At 41.0% G+C, this 19,906-nt stretch overlaps 1 protein-coding gene across 5 annotated transcripts in view; it reads right to left on the bottom strand.

The window, feature by feature from the left end:
- Nucleotides 1-1,555: 1,555 nt before the first annotated feature.
- Nucleotides 1,556-19,906, bottom strand: part of SPOP (speckle type BTB/POZ protein) — an 82,147-nt gene continuing 63,796 nt past the window's right edge. For all 5 annotated transcript variants that reach the window (XM_042255839.2, XM_004012788.6, XM_027974688.3 and 2 more), the window contains 7 exons: nt 19,652-19,803; nt 19,400-19,527; nt 11,710-11,887; nt 8,761-8,816; nt 8,172-8,294; nt 4,075-4,217; nt 1,556-2,817 (listed from right to left, as the gene is read on the bottom strand). In XM_042255839.2, coding sequence (XP_042111773.1) covers nt 2,673-2,817; nt 4,075-4,217; nt 8,172-8,294; nt 8,761-8,816; nt 11,710-11,887; nt 19,400-19,527; nt 19,652-19,803 — 925 coding nt within the window. In that variant the 3' untranslated portion in view covers nt 1,556-2,672. The remainder of the gene's footprint in view (nt 2,818-4,074; nt 4,218-8,171; nt 8,295-8,760; nt 8,817-11,709; nt 11,888-19,399; nt 19,528-19,651; nt 19,804-19,906) is intronic.

Genomic DNA, 19,906 nt, shown 5'->3' with positions numbered 1-19,906 from the left:
CTTGCCAGGAGCCTGGTGACCAAATTGCTACCCTCCTGAAGACACAGTCCCTAAACCCAGCAACCCCCCAATCCACAGCTTTCTGTGAATGAAGAAAAGCAAATCTGAAGCCCGCTTTGTCCTCCTGGATCCTGAGTAACAGGCCAGCTGAGGCACCTTTATAGAGTTTTTGCTCTTGCTATTCCCACACGAAGAAGCTTTACCTCAGATTTCAGATATGGAACTTCCCCCAGTTACTTACACAATCTTTTCAGGGTATCATTAGAACTCTTATTCAAGTTGTGTGACCGTAGGCATGTCCCTCAGGGTTTCAATTTCTCTCTTCTATAAAATGGGAAGATGTTCTCTCTTACTTGTCCTACCAAACCCTTCAAGCTGTTGGGAAGTTCAAATGAGATATGTTATAGGAAGGTTTGCTGAAACCTAAGCAGTGTTGAGCCAGTGCAGTTACTTGAGAGACAACGTGGGTAGAGGAGATCCTGGGTACACCTCAGCCCCCAGCTCCGTGTGCTCATCTGGAAAATGAGAACTCAGGAGGCACAGGAAGGCAGCCAGGACATGGAGAACTGGGCACTTGCTCACACAGGTGACACTTAGGAGGAAACCAAGAAGTGCAGAGGAATGGTTTCTAATGAACAAATCCTGCCTTTGATTATACTGATAATGTGAAGTGAAGTCGAGCTGCTCAGTCATGTCCGACTCTTTGCGACCCTGTGGACTATAGCCTACCAGGCTCCTCCGTCCATGGGATTTTCCAAGCAAGAGTACTGGAGTGAGTTGCCATTTCCTTCTCCAGGGGATCTTCCTGACCCAGGGATCGAACCCAGGTCTCCCATATTGTAGGTAGACGCTTTACCGTCTGAGCCACTAGGGAAAGATATACTGATAACAGTCGTATCTATTTCATTTCAGGAGGGACAAGATAAAATGAAAACTGGAAAGTCTGCAAAGGCTAAAGTCACTGGAGAACAGTGGAAGGTGAAATGCTTTGAGTCTCCATCTAAGGTCAAATAATACACACCTTGGCCCAATGGCTGATGGTTCTCCAGTGTACCCCTCTGTCCTGTCCAACACTGCCATACGAAAGCAGAGTGGGAGCTCCAGAGCACTCTTGTGAGCTCAGTGGGAATTCAGATACTAAGTTTTCTGAAAACACATCCAGTCAGTGACAGAACCAGTCAGAGATAAGAATTTCCCTTTATTAAATCTCCACATTCATGTCCCCTTGATACTTTATAGTTAGTTAAGGGAGATGGGGAGTCAGGTCTTAAAACACACAGGGTGCAGAAAAGTCCACTTCTATTACTTGCCTTGGCAGTAGGAGCCTGATCCCTCATCAGGATGTGGACTGTGAGACACTCAGGAAAGACAAGGGACGGGCAGATGCTGGAAGCTCACAAAGGAAACTTGAGATTAGGGACACACAATGAATCCCTATTGGTTAGACATTTTGAGCAAGTTAAAGGATCAAACTAGGCCTTCAAAATCCCTTAAGGAATTCGGACCCCAAAGACAAGCCAGGTGAGTCAAACAAAAGACCAGAGATACCACACAGTACAAAATAGTAATTATTTATATTTTCAAAAAGAAAAAAATTTAACATTTGGAAGTTCTCCCCTGCAGGAAGAGGGGTGAATTGGAAGGAACAGGACTGGCTCCTATGCAGGCGGCAAGTCAGGTACAAACAGCTGAGCAATCTTGGGCTGGGAGGTTTTTCACATAGCATTAATAATAAAATTTCCTTTTCTTTTCTCTTCTTTTTGCTCTGTTATTGTTGTGTGTATTTGTGGTTTTTTTTTTAGAAAAAGGAGTGGGGGAGATGAAATAAAATCAGAGAAAAATGCCAAAAAACATTTTCCACAATATCTAAAAACAGAGAACCATAGTTCTTGTCAAGACAGTATGAATTCTGGATAAACTATTTTTTCCAGTTTCAACACCAATAAAGATTTTTTTCCAAAAGCTACCACATCAGAACACTCATCTTCTAGGTCAAATACTCTCCTTCCCCTTTCACCTCTGCTGGCCATTTTTCATCAAAGGGCAACAGGACACATTCTGTTCTTGCAAACAATAAGTGCTAACCACAAGAGAGCTCTTCTGATAACTTGCATGTGAGGAGTTTTCACAAATATCCAAGTTTTAGCACAGCTGGATGGACTAAAATTTCTCTCAACATAAATACTACTGGAATCCACAAACTGATTTTTGAGAAATTCTGCAAAAATCCTTTCTTCTTTCCTTTTCCCTTCTCTTAAAACTACATGTCCTTTTTAAGTTTTCTTTTTGCTCCAGGCACCTGACGATTTGTTCTGCTCAGTCAGATGCAGACAGGTTTCTCCAAAGTACCACCGCGGGGATGTCCTCAGGGCCAGCGCCTAAACTGAATCCCCACAGTATCAACCTTGGCCAGGCCAAAGGGGACACAGTGGCGCAGCAACAGGGTTTTCATTAGGTAGAACAGCCCCAAGTCTTGGGCCCTTCCCTCCCCCCACCCCCACTTCCCCCAAGTTTATTTAGTGCTGTATTGAAAGTCTGGGGCCACAATGCAGTCTTTTCCCCCCACAACAGAGTAAAAGCTCCACAGATTGCGCTGTCTACCTGGTGGTCAGTGGCAGCCATGATGGCTGCTGCTTCTGGAAAATAAACGGAGTCTTACAACCGGCAGGCTCTTAGGACTGCTTCAGGCGTTTGCGTGGGGGTCCCAGAAACGGGCACTGTGCTGAAGCCAGAGAGCGGTACGCCTCAGCCACCAAATGGGGATGTGACACCACCATTGACTTCCACCCGGAGGTCTCCAAGACATCCGAAGCATGGCTAGGAGAAACGTGAGAGATGGGTTACCAAAGGAGTATGCGAAAGATGAGCGAAACAGCCATCTAGAGAGCCCAGTTTCCCAGGGTTTGCTGTCTGGGTGTCAATGCAAGACACACTCAGACAGAACCCTTAACATGCAAGAGAATTTGCTTGTTAGACAATAGGTAGACAGGTGACCAGGTTATGGCTCTTGTAAGCCTGAAAACCAGAACTTTGAGCCACTATATTCTCAATTACAAAAGATGAAATGTTCTTCAGGCTTTTCTCTAAATCATCAAGGCTCTTTATATTCCTGATAAAGAGCAGGAGTTCTCTGGGTCAGACAGCTCTGAGTTTCCATCTGGCTTTGTCATTTACTAGTCCCATAACCACAAAGAAGATCACAGCCTGAGGCTTATTTGGTTATTGAAAAAGAGAGGCCAATTCCCGCACTTCGTTGAATGGTTAACATCTAAAAAGCACCAAGCAAGTGTCCAGTACAGAGTGAGCACTCAGGATAAGGAACATTTTGCCTCCATTTGGTACTCCTTCAAAATAGTCCTTCAGCCTTACAGAACATGTTTCCTTGTTTCAGGGCATTTTCTGTGTTAAATAATGTTTACTCATCTACCCTGCAACCTCTTAGACCTGTCTTACTCCAGTACGGCTATTGTGGGGGCTTCCCTTCTTGAGGTTTTTTCCCAAACTTTTGCCCCTCATTAGGCAAAGCAGAACATAACCCACTGAGAATTACTTCCCACTGAGAAAGTAATATGGCCAGGTCACTTGTCATTTAGGAAGAAGGAACAGATGTACTGGAATGGATACTTCTTTCTCAAAACAGTATTCCAAGATTTCATCTCCTAATTATGTTTTCTCTTTTCCCCATTCTGCGGTCGACTACTGGACACCCTTACTAACTCATAAAATCCATTTCTGTTTTCCCAGAGATCTGCAAGTCTTTTTGTAATAAGCTGGTGAGTGTGAAGTAAAGATGCTATTGCTTTGGGGGACAAAGGTTTTTCAGACCAGCGAGTTGTCATTTTCATCAATTCTCATCCTGCAAGGTAGTAAAGCACTTCACTCACCAATCAGATTAGACTGATGAAAGCAAAACCATTTTTCACACTGTCAAGCTGAAGGAAAAGACAGACACTCTCTACTTACTCCTGAAAGCTTAATGTTACTCATCTGTTTCACACACCAATTCAAAGTCTTTATTTTTCACTCTCTAGCTAACCCAACTATCCTGAAAGAACTTTGAAGATGGCAACTCACTAGTTGATGAAATCCACTGCCTGAGTTTTCAACTGATCTGCGCTGTGGAGGTCAGCCAGGATGAGAATTTCTGCGGCGTTCTCCACGGAGAGATTACTGCAGAGAGCATCCTCACACATGACCTTTAAACGCTCCAAGGCGTACTGTAAAACACAAGCGTGCTGCTGTCAGAACAGGAAAGGCTCTGAGCTGATTGCTACTGAAGTAGTTTTCTTCAACCATACCATCACGTAACTGGATACCGGAATAAAACTCTACAGACCATGAAAAGGCAATTATAAAACATAACCATACGCTGAAGGCTGAAATGAAGATGGCTAAAATAACTTGCAGAGCTGCCACTCAAGTTCTAAAGTCTATTAGAAAAACAGCAATATGGGACTATGCAATAGACCCACATCTTCAAGTTCTCCCTTACCCTGACTACGATTAAAGTCTCTCTTAAACAATCACCACCTACCCTTACAATGAGGTATTTCTCTGCTTCAAGTCAATCGGGACATTACATTTTAAATTTCTGCCATCCTTTTATTTAGAGCCAGACTAGGGTGCAGCACTGCCCTTTTTACTTAAGTACTGTCACCAGCCCAGCAGGATATCGGGCTGTGGAAAGGAGCCCTGTGGTGACTTTTACCAGCATCTCTGCCAGTAGTTGTTCCTGTCAACCAAAGGCCTCCTTTTCAATAGAAAAGGACAAATGGAGCCCTATTTTATTGGGGTTGAGGTTAAGATTCTGAGGGTAGAAGAACAAAGCAAGAGAGAACCTGGATTTAGTTTCAGTCTTAAAAAACTTCCTGTTTTTCAAGTAAAGGGTATAAGTAAATGTTCTAGAAATGAAGGTCTAGGTTAATATTGGGCACATCTAATCTACTTGATATGTTTTGATGCAACTGTACTACCTGCTCTGAAATATATCATGAACTTACTAAGAAATTTCAGGGCAAAGAGGGAAGATGGGGAAAAAAGGAGGCACAAAATAAAACTGTCACTAATTAGTTCACAGGAGAATGATTTGGTCTGAGGGAATCCACAGTCTCTGTACAGGTCCCATTTTAACGGCCTCAGAACTCAATGACACAATACTCCTCTGGGCTGAATCATGACAATCAAACCAGGACAATTTTATTTTTATGAGTTCTGGGTGAGGAGGCATATCTGCCGGCACTGTGATCTCCTGCAGCAAAAAGAGAGTTTTATTGGTTTTGGTGCAGCTTTAATTTCTTACATTTGAGTAACTGGAAAACAGTTTCCATGGAAAACAGGAATGACACTAGACAAGAAAGAAATTAGGTTGCCATTTTTGTTTTAGAAGACTGGAAAAAGTTGAGTAAATATTCAGTCTTCACTCAGTGCTGTGAAGAACATTCATCTTATCCTTTTTCTCAATGTATTCTTTTAAAAGGACTTTTGCTGTGAATAGCTCTGATCCCTGCTTCATAATTAGACAAAAGTAGCCATTTTTGTCCCTTGGGGACAGCTTTTTTTTCTTAATTATGCTTCTGAAAAACCTGCCTAATGGCAGTACTTACCCAAGAGGTTGAAATTTTGTCTCCTAGGCCTGGGCAACGTGTTTTGTTTTGTTTTTGGTCTAATTACACATGTCCCCAGGAGACTGGAAAAGCTCAGAAGAAGCTGTTTTAGTCTCTTGGGTAAATTCTAGATGTTTAGATCCTTCCGTGAAAATTTATTATTCTGTTTTCCTGAAGCTCACAAGGAGGTGTAAAGGTAAAAATGTTTTAAAATAAACTTAGAGCAAAGATTATCTTATCTAATGCAAAATTCTGAAAGGAACTTGAAAAATGAACTCTTCAGTTACTTCTCATTCATAAACTTAAAGCACTGCTGTGATTCAACTGCTTTTCTTACACACTGCACTGGAAATACCACCTTGGGATGTCAGTTCTGGCTGATCCCATGCTCTCTATACTTACAGTAAGTTCCCAACAGGCTCTCTGGCTGAGGAGCAGGAATGAAAGCCCAGGGACACAGCTGTCTAAACCTGGCTCTGAGAGTGTACAACTCTTAGTACTTCTGTCTGAAAACTGGACCTTGTGATACTATTCATCTTTACAGGAGCTGTATAATGAGAGGGGTAAAAGCCTGGTATGTATAAGCACAAGTGACGGCTTCACTGAAAATCAGAGGGCAGGGAATTCCTTGGTGGTCCAGTGGCTAGGACTGCAAGCTCTCAGGATGTGTCCAGTATTAACCAGAAGTTCAAACATTTATTTATACCCTCACCCAGAACTCTTCCTGAGGTCCTGGGTTCACAATCTGATTGGGGAACTAAAATCCCACAAACGGAGTGGTGTGGCCAAAAAACTGCTGCTGTTAAGTCGCTTCAGTCGTGTCCGATTCTGTGCGACCCCACAGATGGCAGCCCACCAGGCTCCCCGTCCCTGGGATTCTCCAGGCAAGAACACTGGAGTGGGTTGCCATTTCCTTCTCCAATGCATGAAAGTGAAGTCGCTCAGTCGTGCCTCTTAGCGACCCCATGGACTGCAGCCTACCAGGCTCCTCCGTCCATAGGATTTTCCAGGCAAGAGTACTGGAGTGGGGTGCCATTAGAGGGCAAATGAGGCATAATCACTATAAACTCAGTTTATGAAAACCAGCCATTTGAGCCATGTGTTCTACTTTCCCAGACCTCACAGCGAATGTTTCCTTTCTGTTTCCACTGAAAGCCAAGTTTTCTCTGGTTAGAACTGAGCTAGCCCGGAAGGGTACAGGATGTTTGCAAATGCCTAATTATACTTAAGAAAGTTTTGCAAGTTGATAAAACAATACAGTTATTATTCAATCCTCTCCACTGGAGGCATTGATTGGGTTTATGTGCCTCATCCTCTATAAACACGGCAAAAAGATCATCAGTAAAGATAAAACCAGCACTGTAAACACATTTTCCTCAGGAGTGTAAAGGGAGGAGGAAGGAGATGACTCCCCTGAGTGAATCCTGCAAAGCCTCTAGTGCCTTCAGGTCAGAGACAGCTGGGACCCTCAGGCAGCCACTGCAGCAGCAGGGCAGGAAAAGGAGGCACTTGCAGCAGAGACCACCTCTCAGAGTCTACTCCTGGCTGGGCTTATGCCCTTTAACACTCTTGCCTCAACTGCTCCCCAACAGAAGAAAAGTTTCCACGGGATAAACAGCAACTGTTTCCCCCACCCAATCCCCCCATTTCCTCACACCACAGGGCCTTGGAAGAACAGGTCACTGCTCTCGCTGGTGTATCTACACAATGAAAGTCAGTTTCCCAAACTGTGTTTTGGGGAACACTAATCCCTGGAAGGGATCCTTGAGAAAAGTGATTCTGGGTTAATGAAACTGGAGATATCTGTTTACCGTATTCTTTTTTAGAAAACACACAGTGCACACTAACATACTAAAGGTCCTGAGAAATGTGGTTGTAAAAGAGCAATATAAAAACCCCAGTTTGACTTGAGTTTCATTAACCTTTTCCCCACTCAATCCTGGGAATCACTTGCCTGTTGTTTTAGTAATTACAACAATTCATTAAGGCTAAGATCTATATTATTATTTTTACAGTTTTACATTTCTCAAATCAAAAATGTGTCTCACACACACAAAAAAATGTGTCTCACAATCAAAGTGTATGTTTATGGTAGAAGTATCTCTCTTACAATTTTGAATATGATATATTTCAATAACTTCTTAGGGAAAAGCTGCAAATGACCAGAACACTATGTAAAAGTTATTCTCTTATTGACAAAACTTAAGTAAAAGTTAATGAACTCAAGAACATTTTTGTAAACTACAAAGCCAAATCATAAATCCAAATGTTAATCTGAATCTTTCAAATCACTGAGTTAAATTTGAGATGGGCAAGAAAGAGAGGTAAACCTCATTTCTTTTCCATGGTGAGGGTGACCATATGATTTACCATTAAAACGAGGACACTTTTGAAAATAAAAAGGGTGCTACCGATAACTGCTGGAACACGAGTATGAACCAGGACTGTTCTGACCATACTAAGATATACGCTCATCCTGCCCACAAAGCAACATAAAAGCGCAGTCACGAAGCTCAAGAGGCCACCAAAACTCCTAGTCTTGTTATTATTTTCCTATTCCTATCTCACCTTGTCAGCTGCTGCCAGCAAATCATCAGCCATTTTGTCGAGGTTCGGCGCCTTCCCCGTGTAAATGAAGCACATCATTTCCTTAAAAACTTCAGGCTCCACATCATTGATTTCAACCCGATTCTATGCCAAAAAAATTAAAAATGAGAAACATTCCAACAGAACAAAATTCCTAAACAATCTTCATGATTTTAAGTTCTGAGGAAGAGAGGAGTTCATATCATTTAAAATCTAACATCAACAGAAATTCCTCTTTGCTCTATTTGATTGTTAATAGCCTTTTCTGCCATCTTATGTACTACCTCTGCTTTCTCAAATACACAGCAAGACAACTATATCTTTGATTTTTCACATTTCTTTACAAAACACATGCCTAATACCCCAACTCAAGACTATTTGAATGATCTGCTTGGAACAGTGAGTCTGCTTTACCCAGAATGCTTCCAGACCACCTCTCTCTGCTTTTAGAAATTGTCTGTTCAGGGTACTGTACAAACAACAACCAGGAAAATAAATCTGCTTCCAAATTGGGAAATAATCTGATTCTAGCCACCTAGCTAAAAAGACATATTTCTATCCTGTTACATACCTTTTTGCTTTCCTCCATTTCATGTTCAAACATGGCACTAAAAACTGGAGAACGAGCTATGAAGTGAAAGGAAAACAGACATAGATATGGTTATCACACCAAAAGCTCTTGGTTCATCTGCTATAAAGGAGAGATTGTTTTTTGGCCATGCAAAGTGGCTTGTGGGATCTTAGTTCCCCAACCAGGGACTGAACCCAGGCCCACAGCAGTGAAAGCATCAAGTCTAACCACTGGACAGCCACAGAACTCCAGGAGAAGAGACCATTTTCTTTCCTATCCCACCGCCGGAAATGGTCTTTTATATTCATTATGCCAGAACTATAAAATTCCTTTCTTTTTATATCAATGAGTGAATAATTATACATAGGGGAAAAAAAGATCACTCCCTTCAAAGTAATTTATTAGCTCCACTGCAACTATGATATTTCAAAGAGATTACTCAAATTACCTATGTTAGATGACAATGATATCCTCTGGGTAGATCTGGGGGTTCAAATGGAAGGTCCTTCAGGGTCTAAGCAGGGTGTCTTGATACCTACGTTTTTGTTTGGAACAGTGATACCTACTTTCTCCACTTCCAGAGTCCACATAGCAAGGAGGTCAAGAACAGGACTAAAAGGCATTCATTAACTACATGAAGTACAGACTTATTTATGACTGCTCCTTAAAGCCGTGCATTATCAACAGAGATTATCACCCAAAAAGGTGAAAACCATCTCAGGTACCACAGTCATTTATGGCCCTTCAGATTTTAACCCAATAGGACAAAATCTTATTCCTTAATGTCTCTTAAATGTTTTCCTCAGGGGTGAGAATCACAAAGAAAGGTTCAGAAACAGTGTTCTAAACAGTGTGTTCTGATCCCTCTAGACATCCCTCTTTGGACACTTCCTCTTTATTAAAAGCACCAGCCCTTTAGTCTTCAGCTTCTGTATGTATTTATATAGTGCCTCACAGTGCCATATATACATATATATTACCATGCCCATTCTAGTCTAATGAACACTATGAAAAATCAGTAAACGCAACTGCAACCATGAGAGTAATGAAATGGCTGGGAACTCAAATTTTATCATGTTGTCCAATAAATCAAGGATTTTGGTGAAAGTTGAGACTTTCCATCTCTACCTAAGAGAGAAGGAACAGATGAAATAGAGGAGTTTCAGCTAACGGGTACCCAGAACTTTGACCTAATTTATGACAGAAAAGGCTAATTTTAAATTTGCCATTTTCTAACCATATAATCTTAACCCTCTAAACCTCAGTATTTTAATCTAATTCCAAAAGAATATCAATCCTCACTGTTCTTATCTCTGAAAGGTTATAGACTATATGGTACTATATAAATACATCATAGAAGCTGAAGACTAAGGATTGGTGCTTTCTAGAAGGATCCAAAGCCAAGAGATGCCTATAGGGGTCAGTGGATAGACAGAAGCTGATGTTAAATCACCTAGGGAGATTAAGTAGAGTGAAAAGAGAACTAAGGCAGACTCTTAGGGAATAACAATATTTAAAGGGTGGGTGAAGAGGAACTGAACTGAACTGAAGAGGAAGGTCACACATTAGAAGTAGCCAGAGAGCCAGCAAGAGAAACCAGGAGTCAAATAATACATAAACTGAAAAGTTCCTCAAATTTAGGAACTAGCAGGTCAATGTAACTTTGGAAAACTGCTTTTGTGTCATGCAGGTGAACTGAGGATAAGTGTGAAGAAAGAGTCGAGAGAGGTAATATGCTAACTCAAGAAACTTAGCTCTGGAAAAGAGAGAGAGAATAACTAGAGGGAGAAACTTGAGCATGATTTAGCCTGAGGGCGAACAGGCAATAAGAGAAAGAGATGACGAAGATATCATATAACAAGGGTGTAACTGGCAAAGTAAGGCTTCTGGAAAGGCAGTGTGTGAAACGGAACAGCCGTAGAAAGTACCGTTTGCTTTGGACACTCCTCCTCCACTGAGAATGCAGAGAAAATGCAGGTAAGGGGACAGCCAAGAGCCAAGAGATACAGGCCTCAATTTTCTCCTGGAAGCAGCAGCAAGGTCATTTTTCAGGAGGTGGAGATTAAAGGAAGTGGTAAAGGTCTCAAGTGTCTATTGTTGAGAAAAAGAAAGGGAGCTGACTAATATCTGTATAAAGAGGTCTTGGCAGTAATGCGGGTCTGGCTGAGTGTGGAGACACTAACATAAGCGTTAATGACTTCCTTTAGCCATTCTCAGTACCATTCAGCTGAGAGGGGGCACAGTAGGATGGTTAGATTGAGCCAGACTGAGGCTTTGCCAGGTGTGCATTTTAGAATGACAAGGCCGGGGGTCTTGGTAAGAAATCTGTTGCCTGAAGGTTCATGTGATTTCCTCTCACTTATCATGGCCTGAATGTAAGTTTGAAAGCTATGCTTCCCTGTGAGGTAAAGGCCATCAGTCTGCTTTATCAGTTCCCTCCTGGGAGTCAGTCTTTCTGGTCTTAAAGACCAAGGGCCTATTATTAGAACAAGACCTGATCTTCCATGTCACTGGGAACATTCTCATTCTTCTATTGTTTGTATGCAAGAGACGGCTAAAACCTCCAGGGCTGGGGACTTGGCTATGTGGTGGTTTAGTCCTGAGTCCAGAATCTTCTCCATTACATCCTAAGTCCTTGTCTAGGGGCTAATACTTGCTCTTAACCAGTGTTTGGACATCTAACCTCGAGGCGCAAAGGCATCTAATACACATCATCAACCGTTCCTTGAAAATGGTGGTCTGAGTCCACTACAGAGAGAAAAGCAAGGTAGCACTTTTATGGAAAGTCTTTTTGGTTTTGACAACTAATGTCACCACAATATAAAAATATGTTTAGCTGAAGTTTTTCGTTACTAGTTCAAAAAGTTTAAGTTATTCAAAAGGTGATTATGCTGTCTACTGGTTTTCCCTGTTTAACCAAAATGAAACTCCCCATGAATAAATACCAACCTGCTAAGATAGCTTTGTGAGCCTGGAATTCCTGGCCAGCAACACACAAACAACAGTCTGTGAACCGGGAGTTCTCCCACAGTCCTCCTAACTCGTCTGCCAACCGGCACTCAGGAACCTTCACCATATTCATGGTATTCTGGCCAGAAATGTTGACGGAATCTTGCACCACACTCACCTGTGAAAGACAAGAGAAGACAGTCCAAAGCTTTTGTTACCGGGAATTTCCGTCCCAGCAGGAGGAGAGATGACTTTCACCTTGCTATTGCAGTACATTTAGAAACTAAATAAAAATTTAGTCATATTCTCTTGGTTTTTAATCACGGATTTATCCTCGATGAAGTAGTTCTTAACTGTCATAATCATACTATCCTACAACATCTCAAGACAATGAGGAGAGAGCCCCACAAACTCCTCTCTCTTCCAAATGTCTCATAAGCTATGCCTTCCCTGCCCTGAATGTGTGCTGGCCGCTCAGTCGTGTCCTACTCTTTGCAACTCCATGGACTGTAGCCTGCCAGGCTTTTCTGTTCATGGGATTCTCCAGGCGACAATACTGGAGTGGCTTGCCATTCCCTTCTCCAGGGGATCTTCCCAACCCAGGGATTGACCCCGGGTCTCCCGCACTGCAGGCGGATTCTTTACCATCTGAGCCAACAGGGAAGTACCTGGTCAAATCACCACAGGGAAAAAACAGACAGAAACAAATGTTGAGCCTTAAATATTTACCTTATTTTCCCTAAGCAAAAGGTTAAAAACAAAGAACTCCTATAGAAACTCCCATTTAAACTCTCTTATAAGCCTAAAAGCACTTCACTGATTTCCGCTGGGTCTAGAACATAAACATAAAGTACAGCTTCTGTTTTTGTTGCTGTTCAGTCGCTAAGTCGTGTCTGAGTCTTTGTGACCCCATGGACTGCAGAAAACCAAGCTCCTCTGTCCTCCACCATCTCCTCGAGTTTGCTCAAATTCATGTCCGCTGAGTCAATGGTGCGATCTAACCATCTCATCCTCTGCTGCCCCCTTCTTCTTTTGCCTTCTATCTTTCCCAGTATCAGAGTCCTTTCCAGTGAGTGGGCTCTTTGCATCAGGTGGCCAAAGTATTGTTGCTTCAGCCTCAGTCCTTCCAATGAATATTCAGAATATTCAGAATATTCAGGGTTGATTTCCTTTAGGATTGACTAGTTTGAGCTCCATGAAGTCCACAGGATTCTCAAGAGTCTTCTCCACTACCACAAATCAAAAGCATCAATTCTTTGGTGCTCAGCCTTCTTATGGTCCAACTCTTACACAGGGCATAGTAAATAACTGGTATTTCCTCACCAACGCTAACGAACAGGACTGAGCCTGGAAGATCTCGGGTAGTGATAACTGGGTAGGTATTCCACATCATTCACATGCTTATTCAGTCACTTGTGACAATGACACATAAGATGATTGGCTCCAGCTAGGTATCCTCTTATAGCTTTGGAACAGAATGATGACGAGTTTACAGAGAAATCCAACCGGCCACTTGGCTTCAGCAGCAGCCCTGTTTTAACTGTTTGGTCTAAAGAATCTAAAACCCTGGTACTTCTAGATAGGTCAATGAAATTCAGATAAATGTGTTAGAATACAAAATACAAGGACTGAGGCTTCCCTGATGGTTCAGTGGTTAAGAATCTGCCTTGCAATGCAGGGAAAGTAGGTTCAATCCCTGGTCAAGGAACTAAGATCCAACACGCCACAGAGCAACCAGGCCTGCACGCCACAACCATAGAGACCATGTACCGCGATGAAAGATCCTGTATGTCACAGCTAAGACTCCACAAAGTCAGATTAATTAATTTAAAAAGCCACAGGAATTTATAAATGATATAACACATTATAAGATAAGTGTAAATAACCCAGCTGAAGATGAGACCCAACAGACCTCAGTCTTCTGCCTGACAACCCTAGCTATGCTTCCTCTTCTACACCATATTAGGTTAGAAATGTTAAAAAGAAAGAATTCACAAACCTTGAGAATCAGCTCCCCACTCTTGCTATTCCTATGAGTTAGATGAGAAAGACAGCTAAGGAACATCCTAAATGACTCAAATTTCTTTTAACCTTCAAGATGCAAGTCATCCTTTCAATGCAATCATAAACCCAGACATGGTTAACGCCCCATCCAAATGGACTGGCGGCCCCTTCTGTATAAGAGTGAGATGTTTACTTCAGGTCAAGAAGTTTATTCGATTGTCTCAAACTGGCTGTTATGGTCCTGAACAATGAAGAGCTGAGCTAATTGATCATGAATGTGCTCAGCATTAGTAGCACATTTATTAGAGCCAGAATATAGTATTATTTTAACAGCCCAGGACCCAACACAAACCACCCCAGAGACTGTCCCGTGTCAGATCTCCAATCTGGTTCAGCAACTTTCTCTTATTAACATCCTTACTTGTTTGATATAATATTAACACCAAAAGTAGAAGCAGCCTATTCCCATTTTAGCTTCAAAATACTGCTCATTTAAAAATGAACAAACAAAACACCAAGGACATGCCCAATTAAATCCATTTTCCTCAGGAAAGGCAGGAATCTTACGGGATGGCCAATGAAAGGAACGGAGAATACATCTGGCACTGGGCTCCTAAGCTTGAATTAAACCAGTCTGACAGGAGCCCAACGTCATCAACACTTGATGGCAATTTACTAGACTGTGTAAAATGAACTGGCAAGAGCTAAGCTGATTTTCAAACTATGGTTACCAGTGGGCTCTGTGCTGGTTACATGTGTACTTGGTAATGAGTGGGGCCCAAAGCCAGTGACTCCTCTCACTGGGGTAATTCCTCTTTCTAGACTCAGACAGGAACACAGCAGGAAGGAGAATGTACCTTTACTGTCTGAGCCAGACTTGTTCTGCAGATATATGGATGCCTGGAGTCTCCAGAGCTCTGAATGTCTGGCACCTCTTACCAACATTAAATACGCTTAATTAAAAATAAATTTTAAATGGCATTCACAAATGAGTCTTCAGAGCCCAAACTTTTAACTTAGAAAGGGATTGTTTTTCTCTGCAAATGATGATACTAAAATGATACCATTTTGAGAAAAACTAAAGACTTTTTTTTTTTAATGTTTATAAAGTTGACTATGGAGACTCATTCAGAATTGCAGCTGTGAAGATGACGTGACTATGACATTTATGTCGTCTTAGACATGATGCATGAAAATGTCTCAGGAAGGCTCTATAACCCTCTAAATTTCAAGTTGTAAAAGGATCTCACTTTTAAAGTCAATTCTTTTCCTTAAAAAAAGAAAATTTCATGAAAGATTATGTCATTTCTTATATATTTTGTCCAAACATAGAAAGTCAAGATAAAAAACATTGGAAATACATTTTTAACTTCCATATAATTGAAACAATCTAGAAAAATAGACTGTATATAGACTGTTTATAGCAGCAGCTGACACTTTGCCAACAAAGGTTCATATAATCAAAGTTATGGTTTCTCCTGTGGTCATGTATGGATGTGAGAGTTGGACCATAAAGAAGGCTAAGCACCAAAGAACTGATGCTTTCAAACTGTGGTGCTGGAGAAGACTCTTGAGAGTCCACTGGACAGCAAGGAGACCAAACCATTCAATCCTTAAGGAAATCAACTCTGAATATTCACTGGAAGGACTGATACAATAACTGAAGCTTCAATACTTTGGCAACCTAATGCAAAGAGCCAACTCATTGGAAAAGACCCTGATGCTGGGCAAGATTGAGGGCAGGAGGAGAAGGGGGAGACAGAAGATGAGATGGCTGGATGGCATCACCAACTAAATAGACACGAGTCTGAAAAAAATCCAGGAGACAGTGAAGGACAGGAAAGCCTGGTGTGCTGCAGTCCATGGGGTCACAAAGAGTTGGACACGACTTAGTGACTGAACAACAACATAGCAGCAGCACTACTTCTAATCAAAAGACTAGCAACTCTCTAAACGTCTATCAGTAAGAAAGAGTAAACCAACCAATCAGATGGGGTGTGGATATACAACAGAATCCGCACAGCATCAAAATCAATGAACTATAGTTACATTCACAATGTAAATAAATCTCAGAAACATAATGTGAAAACAGCAGGTCCTAGATGGCTACATACATCCTGAGACCATCTTCATAAAGCTCAAAACAAGCAAGCCTAAGCAATATATTGTTCAGGCATACAAATAATAAACAATGGAATGAATAATAAATAGCTCAAAAGAGCTATTTATTATCACTGTCTGAGTAGGGAGACAACAGGTTTAAGGGATAGGGAAGAAGCATATATAGGTCGGTTCTAAGTTACTGGGGGTAATGCTGGGTTGGGTAGGAGATTTACTACATTATCATGTTTTATAACCTATAATGATAGTACACATTAAATCACCATTTTTGTAGGTCAAGAACAATCAATTATTGTTAGCATTTTCTTTCAACTAATATATACAAATAATCCATTAATAAATAGTAAAAGAAAAAATAGACCAACATATTTAAAATTTGGCAAAAATATATATTCCCAGGCTTTGAAGAGATATTGTTTGTTAAGGAAAGAGACATTTTAATAATTAACTAGTATCTAGATATTTCATATGGTATTTAATATTTAAACTTTAATTACAACATTACAAACAGGAACTGGAATCTTCTACCTGTCAGAGGCATATACAATGAAGATGGAATACATGGATCTTTACTGCTAACAGCTACCTGCTTTCAGTATAAATAAAGAGGATCAACAAAAGTGAAGCATTTCAAGTAGATTTTCTGTGGTCCAAATTATAAAAGAGAAAATTAAAAGTGTAAAGCTTTCATGATTCTTTCATTACCAAAGAAAACTCGGTAGAGCCCATGTTTCCTGGGGTGAATGGTGCTCAGCTCCACTTTAGCGTAGCACGGCAGACTAGAGATGGAAAGTGGAGAGCTGCTACCAATTTGCTGCACAATGTCAGGAAGAATTACCTGACCTCCCTAGGCACTGCTTCTCCCCCAGTAACATAAAATGAATCGAAAAGAACTAACCCAGCTCAAAGGACTGTGATAAAAGACAATTGAGGGAATGTGTTAACTAAGCAGTATCAACTTGGAAAACTCACCACATTTCCTAACAGTCAGAAAGAAAGATCAATAAGAACCAAAAGTGAACCCAGTGTGGCACATTACAAACGAGACTACCCATTCGGCATTTTTCATCAGCTTCATTAACGGTTATACAGTTATACTGAAATACAGCCGAAACACACAAAGGTGTGATTCTCAGTCCTTCACCTTAGGATTCCCTCTTGTGGCCTCTGGGAACAGACCAAAAATATTCACGAAACAGCTGTACTTATTACATCAGGACAGGACAGAAGTACCTGAGACAAAAACTGGGTAAGGAATAGAACAGTGCAGTACTCATAATTTAAATTTGTATGTGGACATCAACTTCAAAGAGACCTCTAAATTTTAAGAAAATGTAACTAAACCAATAATAAATAAAAATATAAATATGAACAAAACAGACTTTTTAATAAATATTCCATTGATAGAAGGGAGCAAAGGTCAAAGGGACAGAATTTTCACCAAAGGATGATCTAGCTCTGAAATGCACTAAGAACTTAGATGAGCTGCAGACATTTTTAAAACCCACACATCCAACACACACCCCTACGCAACTGTCTTGCAACGCTGAACGCTACTAAGTCCACAGAGAGTCTTGGAACAGAAACGAAATCTCACTAGGCACAAGCCCAAGAACGAGAAGCAACACTCAGCACCTGTGGCCAACAGAGAAGTGTGAGAGGAACAGATGGCACACCTGGTCCGATGGTAAGAAACCGATGGCATCAGCAGAACCCAGCCAGACGTTTCCCTGCTCAACATCTCCTCATTTCCAAAGTGTCATCTCACTTCCCTTCTAAGTCAGTAAGGCATTTCTAAACTTAACCACAGAATTTCTCCTAAGAGAATTTCATATGGGGAAGCAAAGAGAGAGTGCCTCAGACTCAACCACAGGATGAGAAATTGCCAAGTGAGGGCAGGTCAACTGGTTTCCAAATCGAGAATGTCAATACAAGGGCTGAAGCAGATGGAATGGATCTGGGTGGGGTGAGGTGCGGGGGAGAGCATGTAAGAAAACGCTGGACGCACTGTAGACTTAAAAATGTGGCAATAAAGGTTCTGGTATTGCCTAAGACACCAGATGCATTATTTAGAGGTGATTTCCTTCAGAGAATAGTTCAAAGATTGGCTTTCATTTCCAACAGAAATTAGAATAAACTATTTTAAATTTTTTCTGAAATACAGGATCTCTAAGGTGGGTGAATATTCAATTGATAGTCTGTTTATATAACATTCAATCTCACACAAAACCACCCAATTGTTCTTGCTTTCATTTCTCCACTTGGGCAATTGAGTATGATCTCTAACTACTTGGATTTATGTAGAATTGAAATTCCAAGATAAAAAATGACTGCAACATTTTATAAAACTTAACTGCAACTTTTTATATATTTTTACAGATACCTTCACTCTAGTATTTTATTTCTTTTCACTTAGCAATTAAAAAGGAGAAAAGGTAGCTATTATGCAAACTACATTTTATGTATTCAGTGTAGTATTTTAATAAAATATACCTCACAGGTTTACTAATCATCAGCAACTCTATGAAAATATTCAATGAGCTGTGACTTGGAAAAGAAGCCAGCTACTGCTGGCCAGGCCTCTTCTACAACAGGGCAAGACTCCTAAGGGACACCTTCCCCACTGCGCAGGTGGCGACATGCTATGCCTTTGGAGCTATTGTTAATGTTAACTTGCACTGTGGGCCTATTATTTGACAGAGTACACTGTTAGTTGGGAAACTTGCCTGCATCCTCCCCATGAAAGCACAGGAGACATTCTCTTGGTGATATTGATCAGGAATACAAGGAACACCAACATCCCAGCTGACTAGAGGTTTTACTCGTTTCTTACACTGTAAGCTTATTAGTATTTATAAATGCATTAATAACAGCATGAAACGACTAATTAGTATACACTCATTAAAGAAAACATTTTCCAACTCACTCTCAAGGAATTTTATCTCTAGGCTTCTCCTATAAACCTGAAAAGGCTCTTTAGGTCATTGGGGCTCTTATAAGGCTTCTCCTAAATGACTAGATAACCCTCTTCACTAACAATGACTTAGCTTTACATAACCTCCACTCTAAAAATAAATGGTTCTTACCTTCCTATTTCACAACTTCTTCAGCAAGACAAACCAAAGACACTCAACAACTGATAAAAGTCATCTAGTTCAAAGAGGAAAAAGAAAGTGCTCTATCAAACACATGTGGATCTCATATTCAAGGAGGAGCCAGAAAGCTCAAGGAATAAATACACTCATCCAGTTGCTGGTCATTCTCCTCAGTGTAAAGTAATAGTCCTTCCAAATGCTTTCTGAAAAATTTTGCAATGAAAAGCCAGAATCATGACCCAAGATAGTACATACACAATCTTTGTTTTTCAGAACAGTAACAAGTGGAAAACTGAGCTGCCCAACAACCTTGAAAACACGGCACAGCTTTCAGTCAGTCGTGTCAATAATATTCGTGCAGCACCACTCCACTTGGGATTTTCTCACTCTCCATCCTTGATAACAAGACATCTACCGATACCCATCAGGTCTGGGAACTGCTACTCTCACAGCAGGGTAAAAGGACTCACCTCACAGAAGAGGGTAAGCTTGTCATCAGGAAGAAGCCCATTGGCCTCATCCAAGAGAAAATCTCTACGGATGAATTTTTTGAATCCCCAGTCTTTCCCCTGCACAAACCTATATGCCCGTTGACTCTCTGGAGTGAAAAAAAAAAAAGTTATATTTAGGGTTACTCAAAAAAAGATCAAATCAAATCCACAACTTGTCAATGTATAAAGTTGCTGGATGTGAAAACAGAGTCAAACAAAGATAACATTTACCCATAGCTTTGGTTTCTTCTCCCTTGGCATTCAGGATGGAGAATTTGAATTTTGCTCGAACTTCACTCTTTGGACAGCTGACGAGTAACAGGTAAAGTGACAGGTAATCTTTGCTTTCTTCATCTAGTCCTTTTGGGTTTACCCGCAAACACCTGCCCAAAACAGAAGGAAAAAAAGTCAAAAGCATCCACGTTTGTAGGCTCATGAAGTGATAGGAGGCAACTGGAACATAAGAATCAACAGGAGATGTTAAAA

Source organism: Ovis aries, chromosome 11 (genome assembly GCF_016772045.2).
Source record: "Ovis aries strain OAR_USU_Benz2616 breed Rambouillet chromosome 11, ARS-UI_Ramb_v3.0, whole genome shotgun sequence".
NCBI lineage: Eukaryota > Metazoa > Chordata > Mammalia > Artiodactyla > Bovidae > Ovis > Ovis aries.
This window is presented reverse-complemented; position numbering and strand designations above follow the sequence as displayed.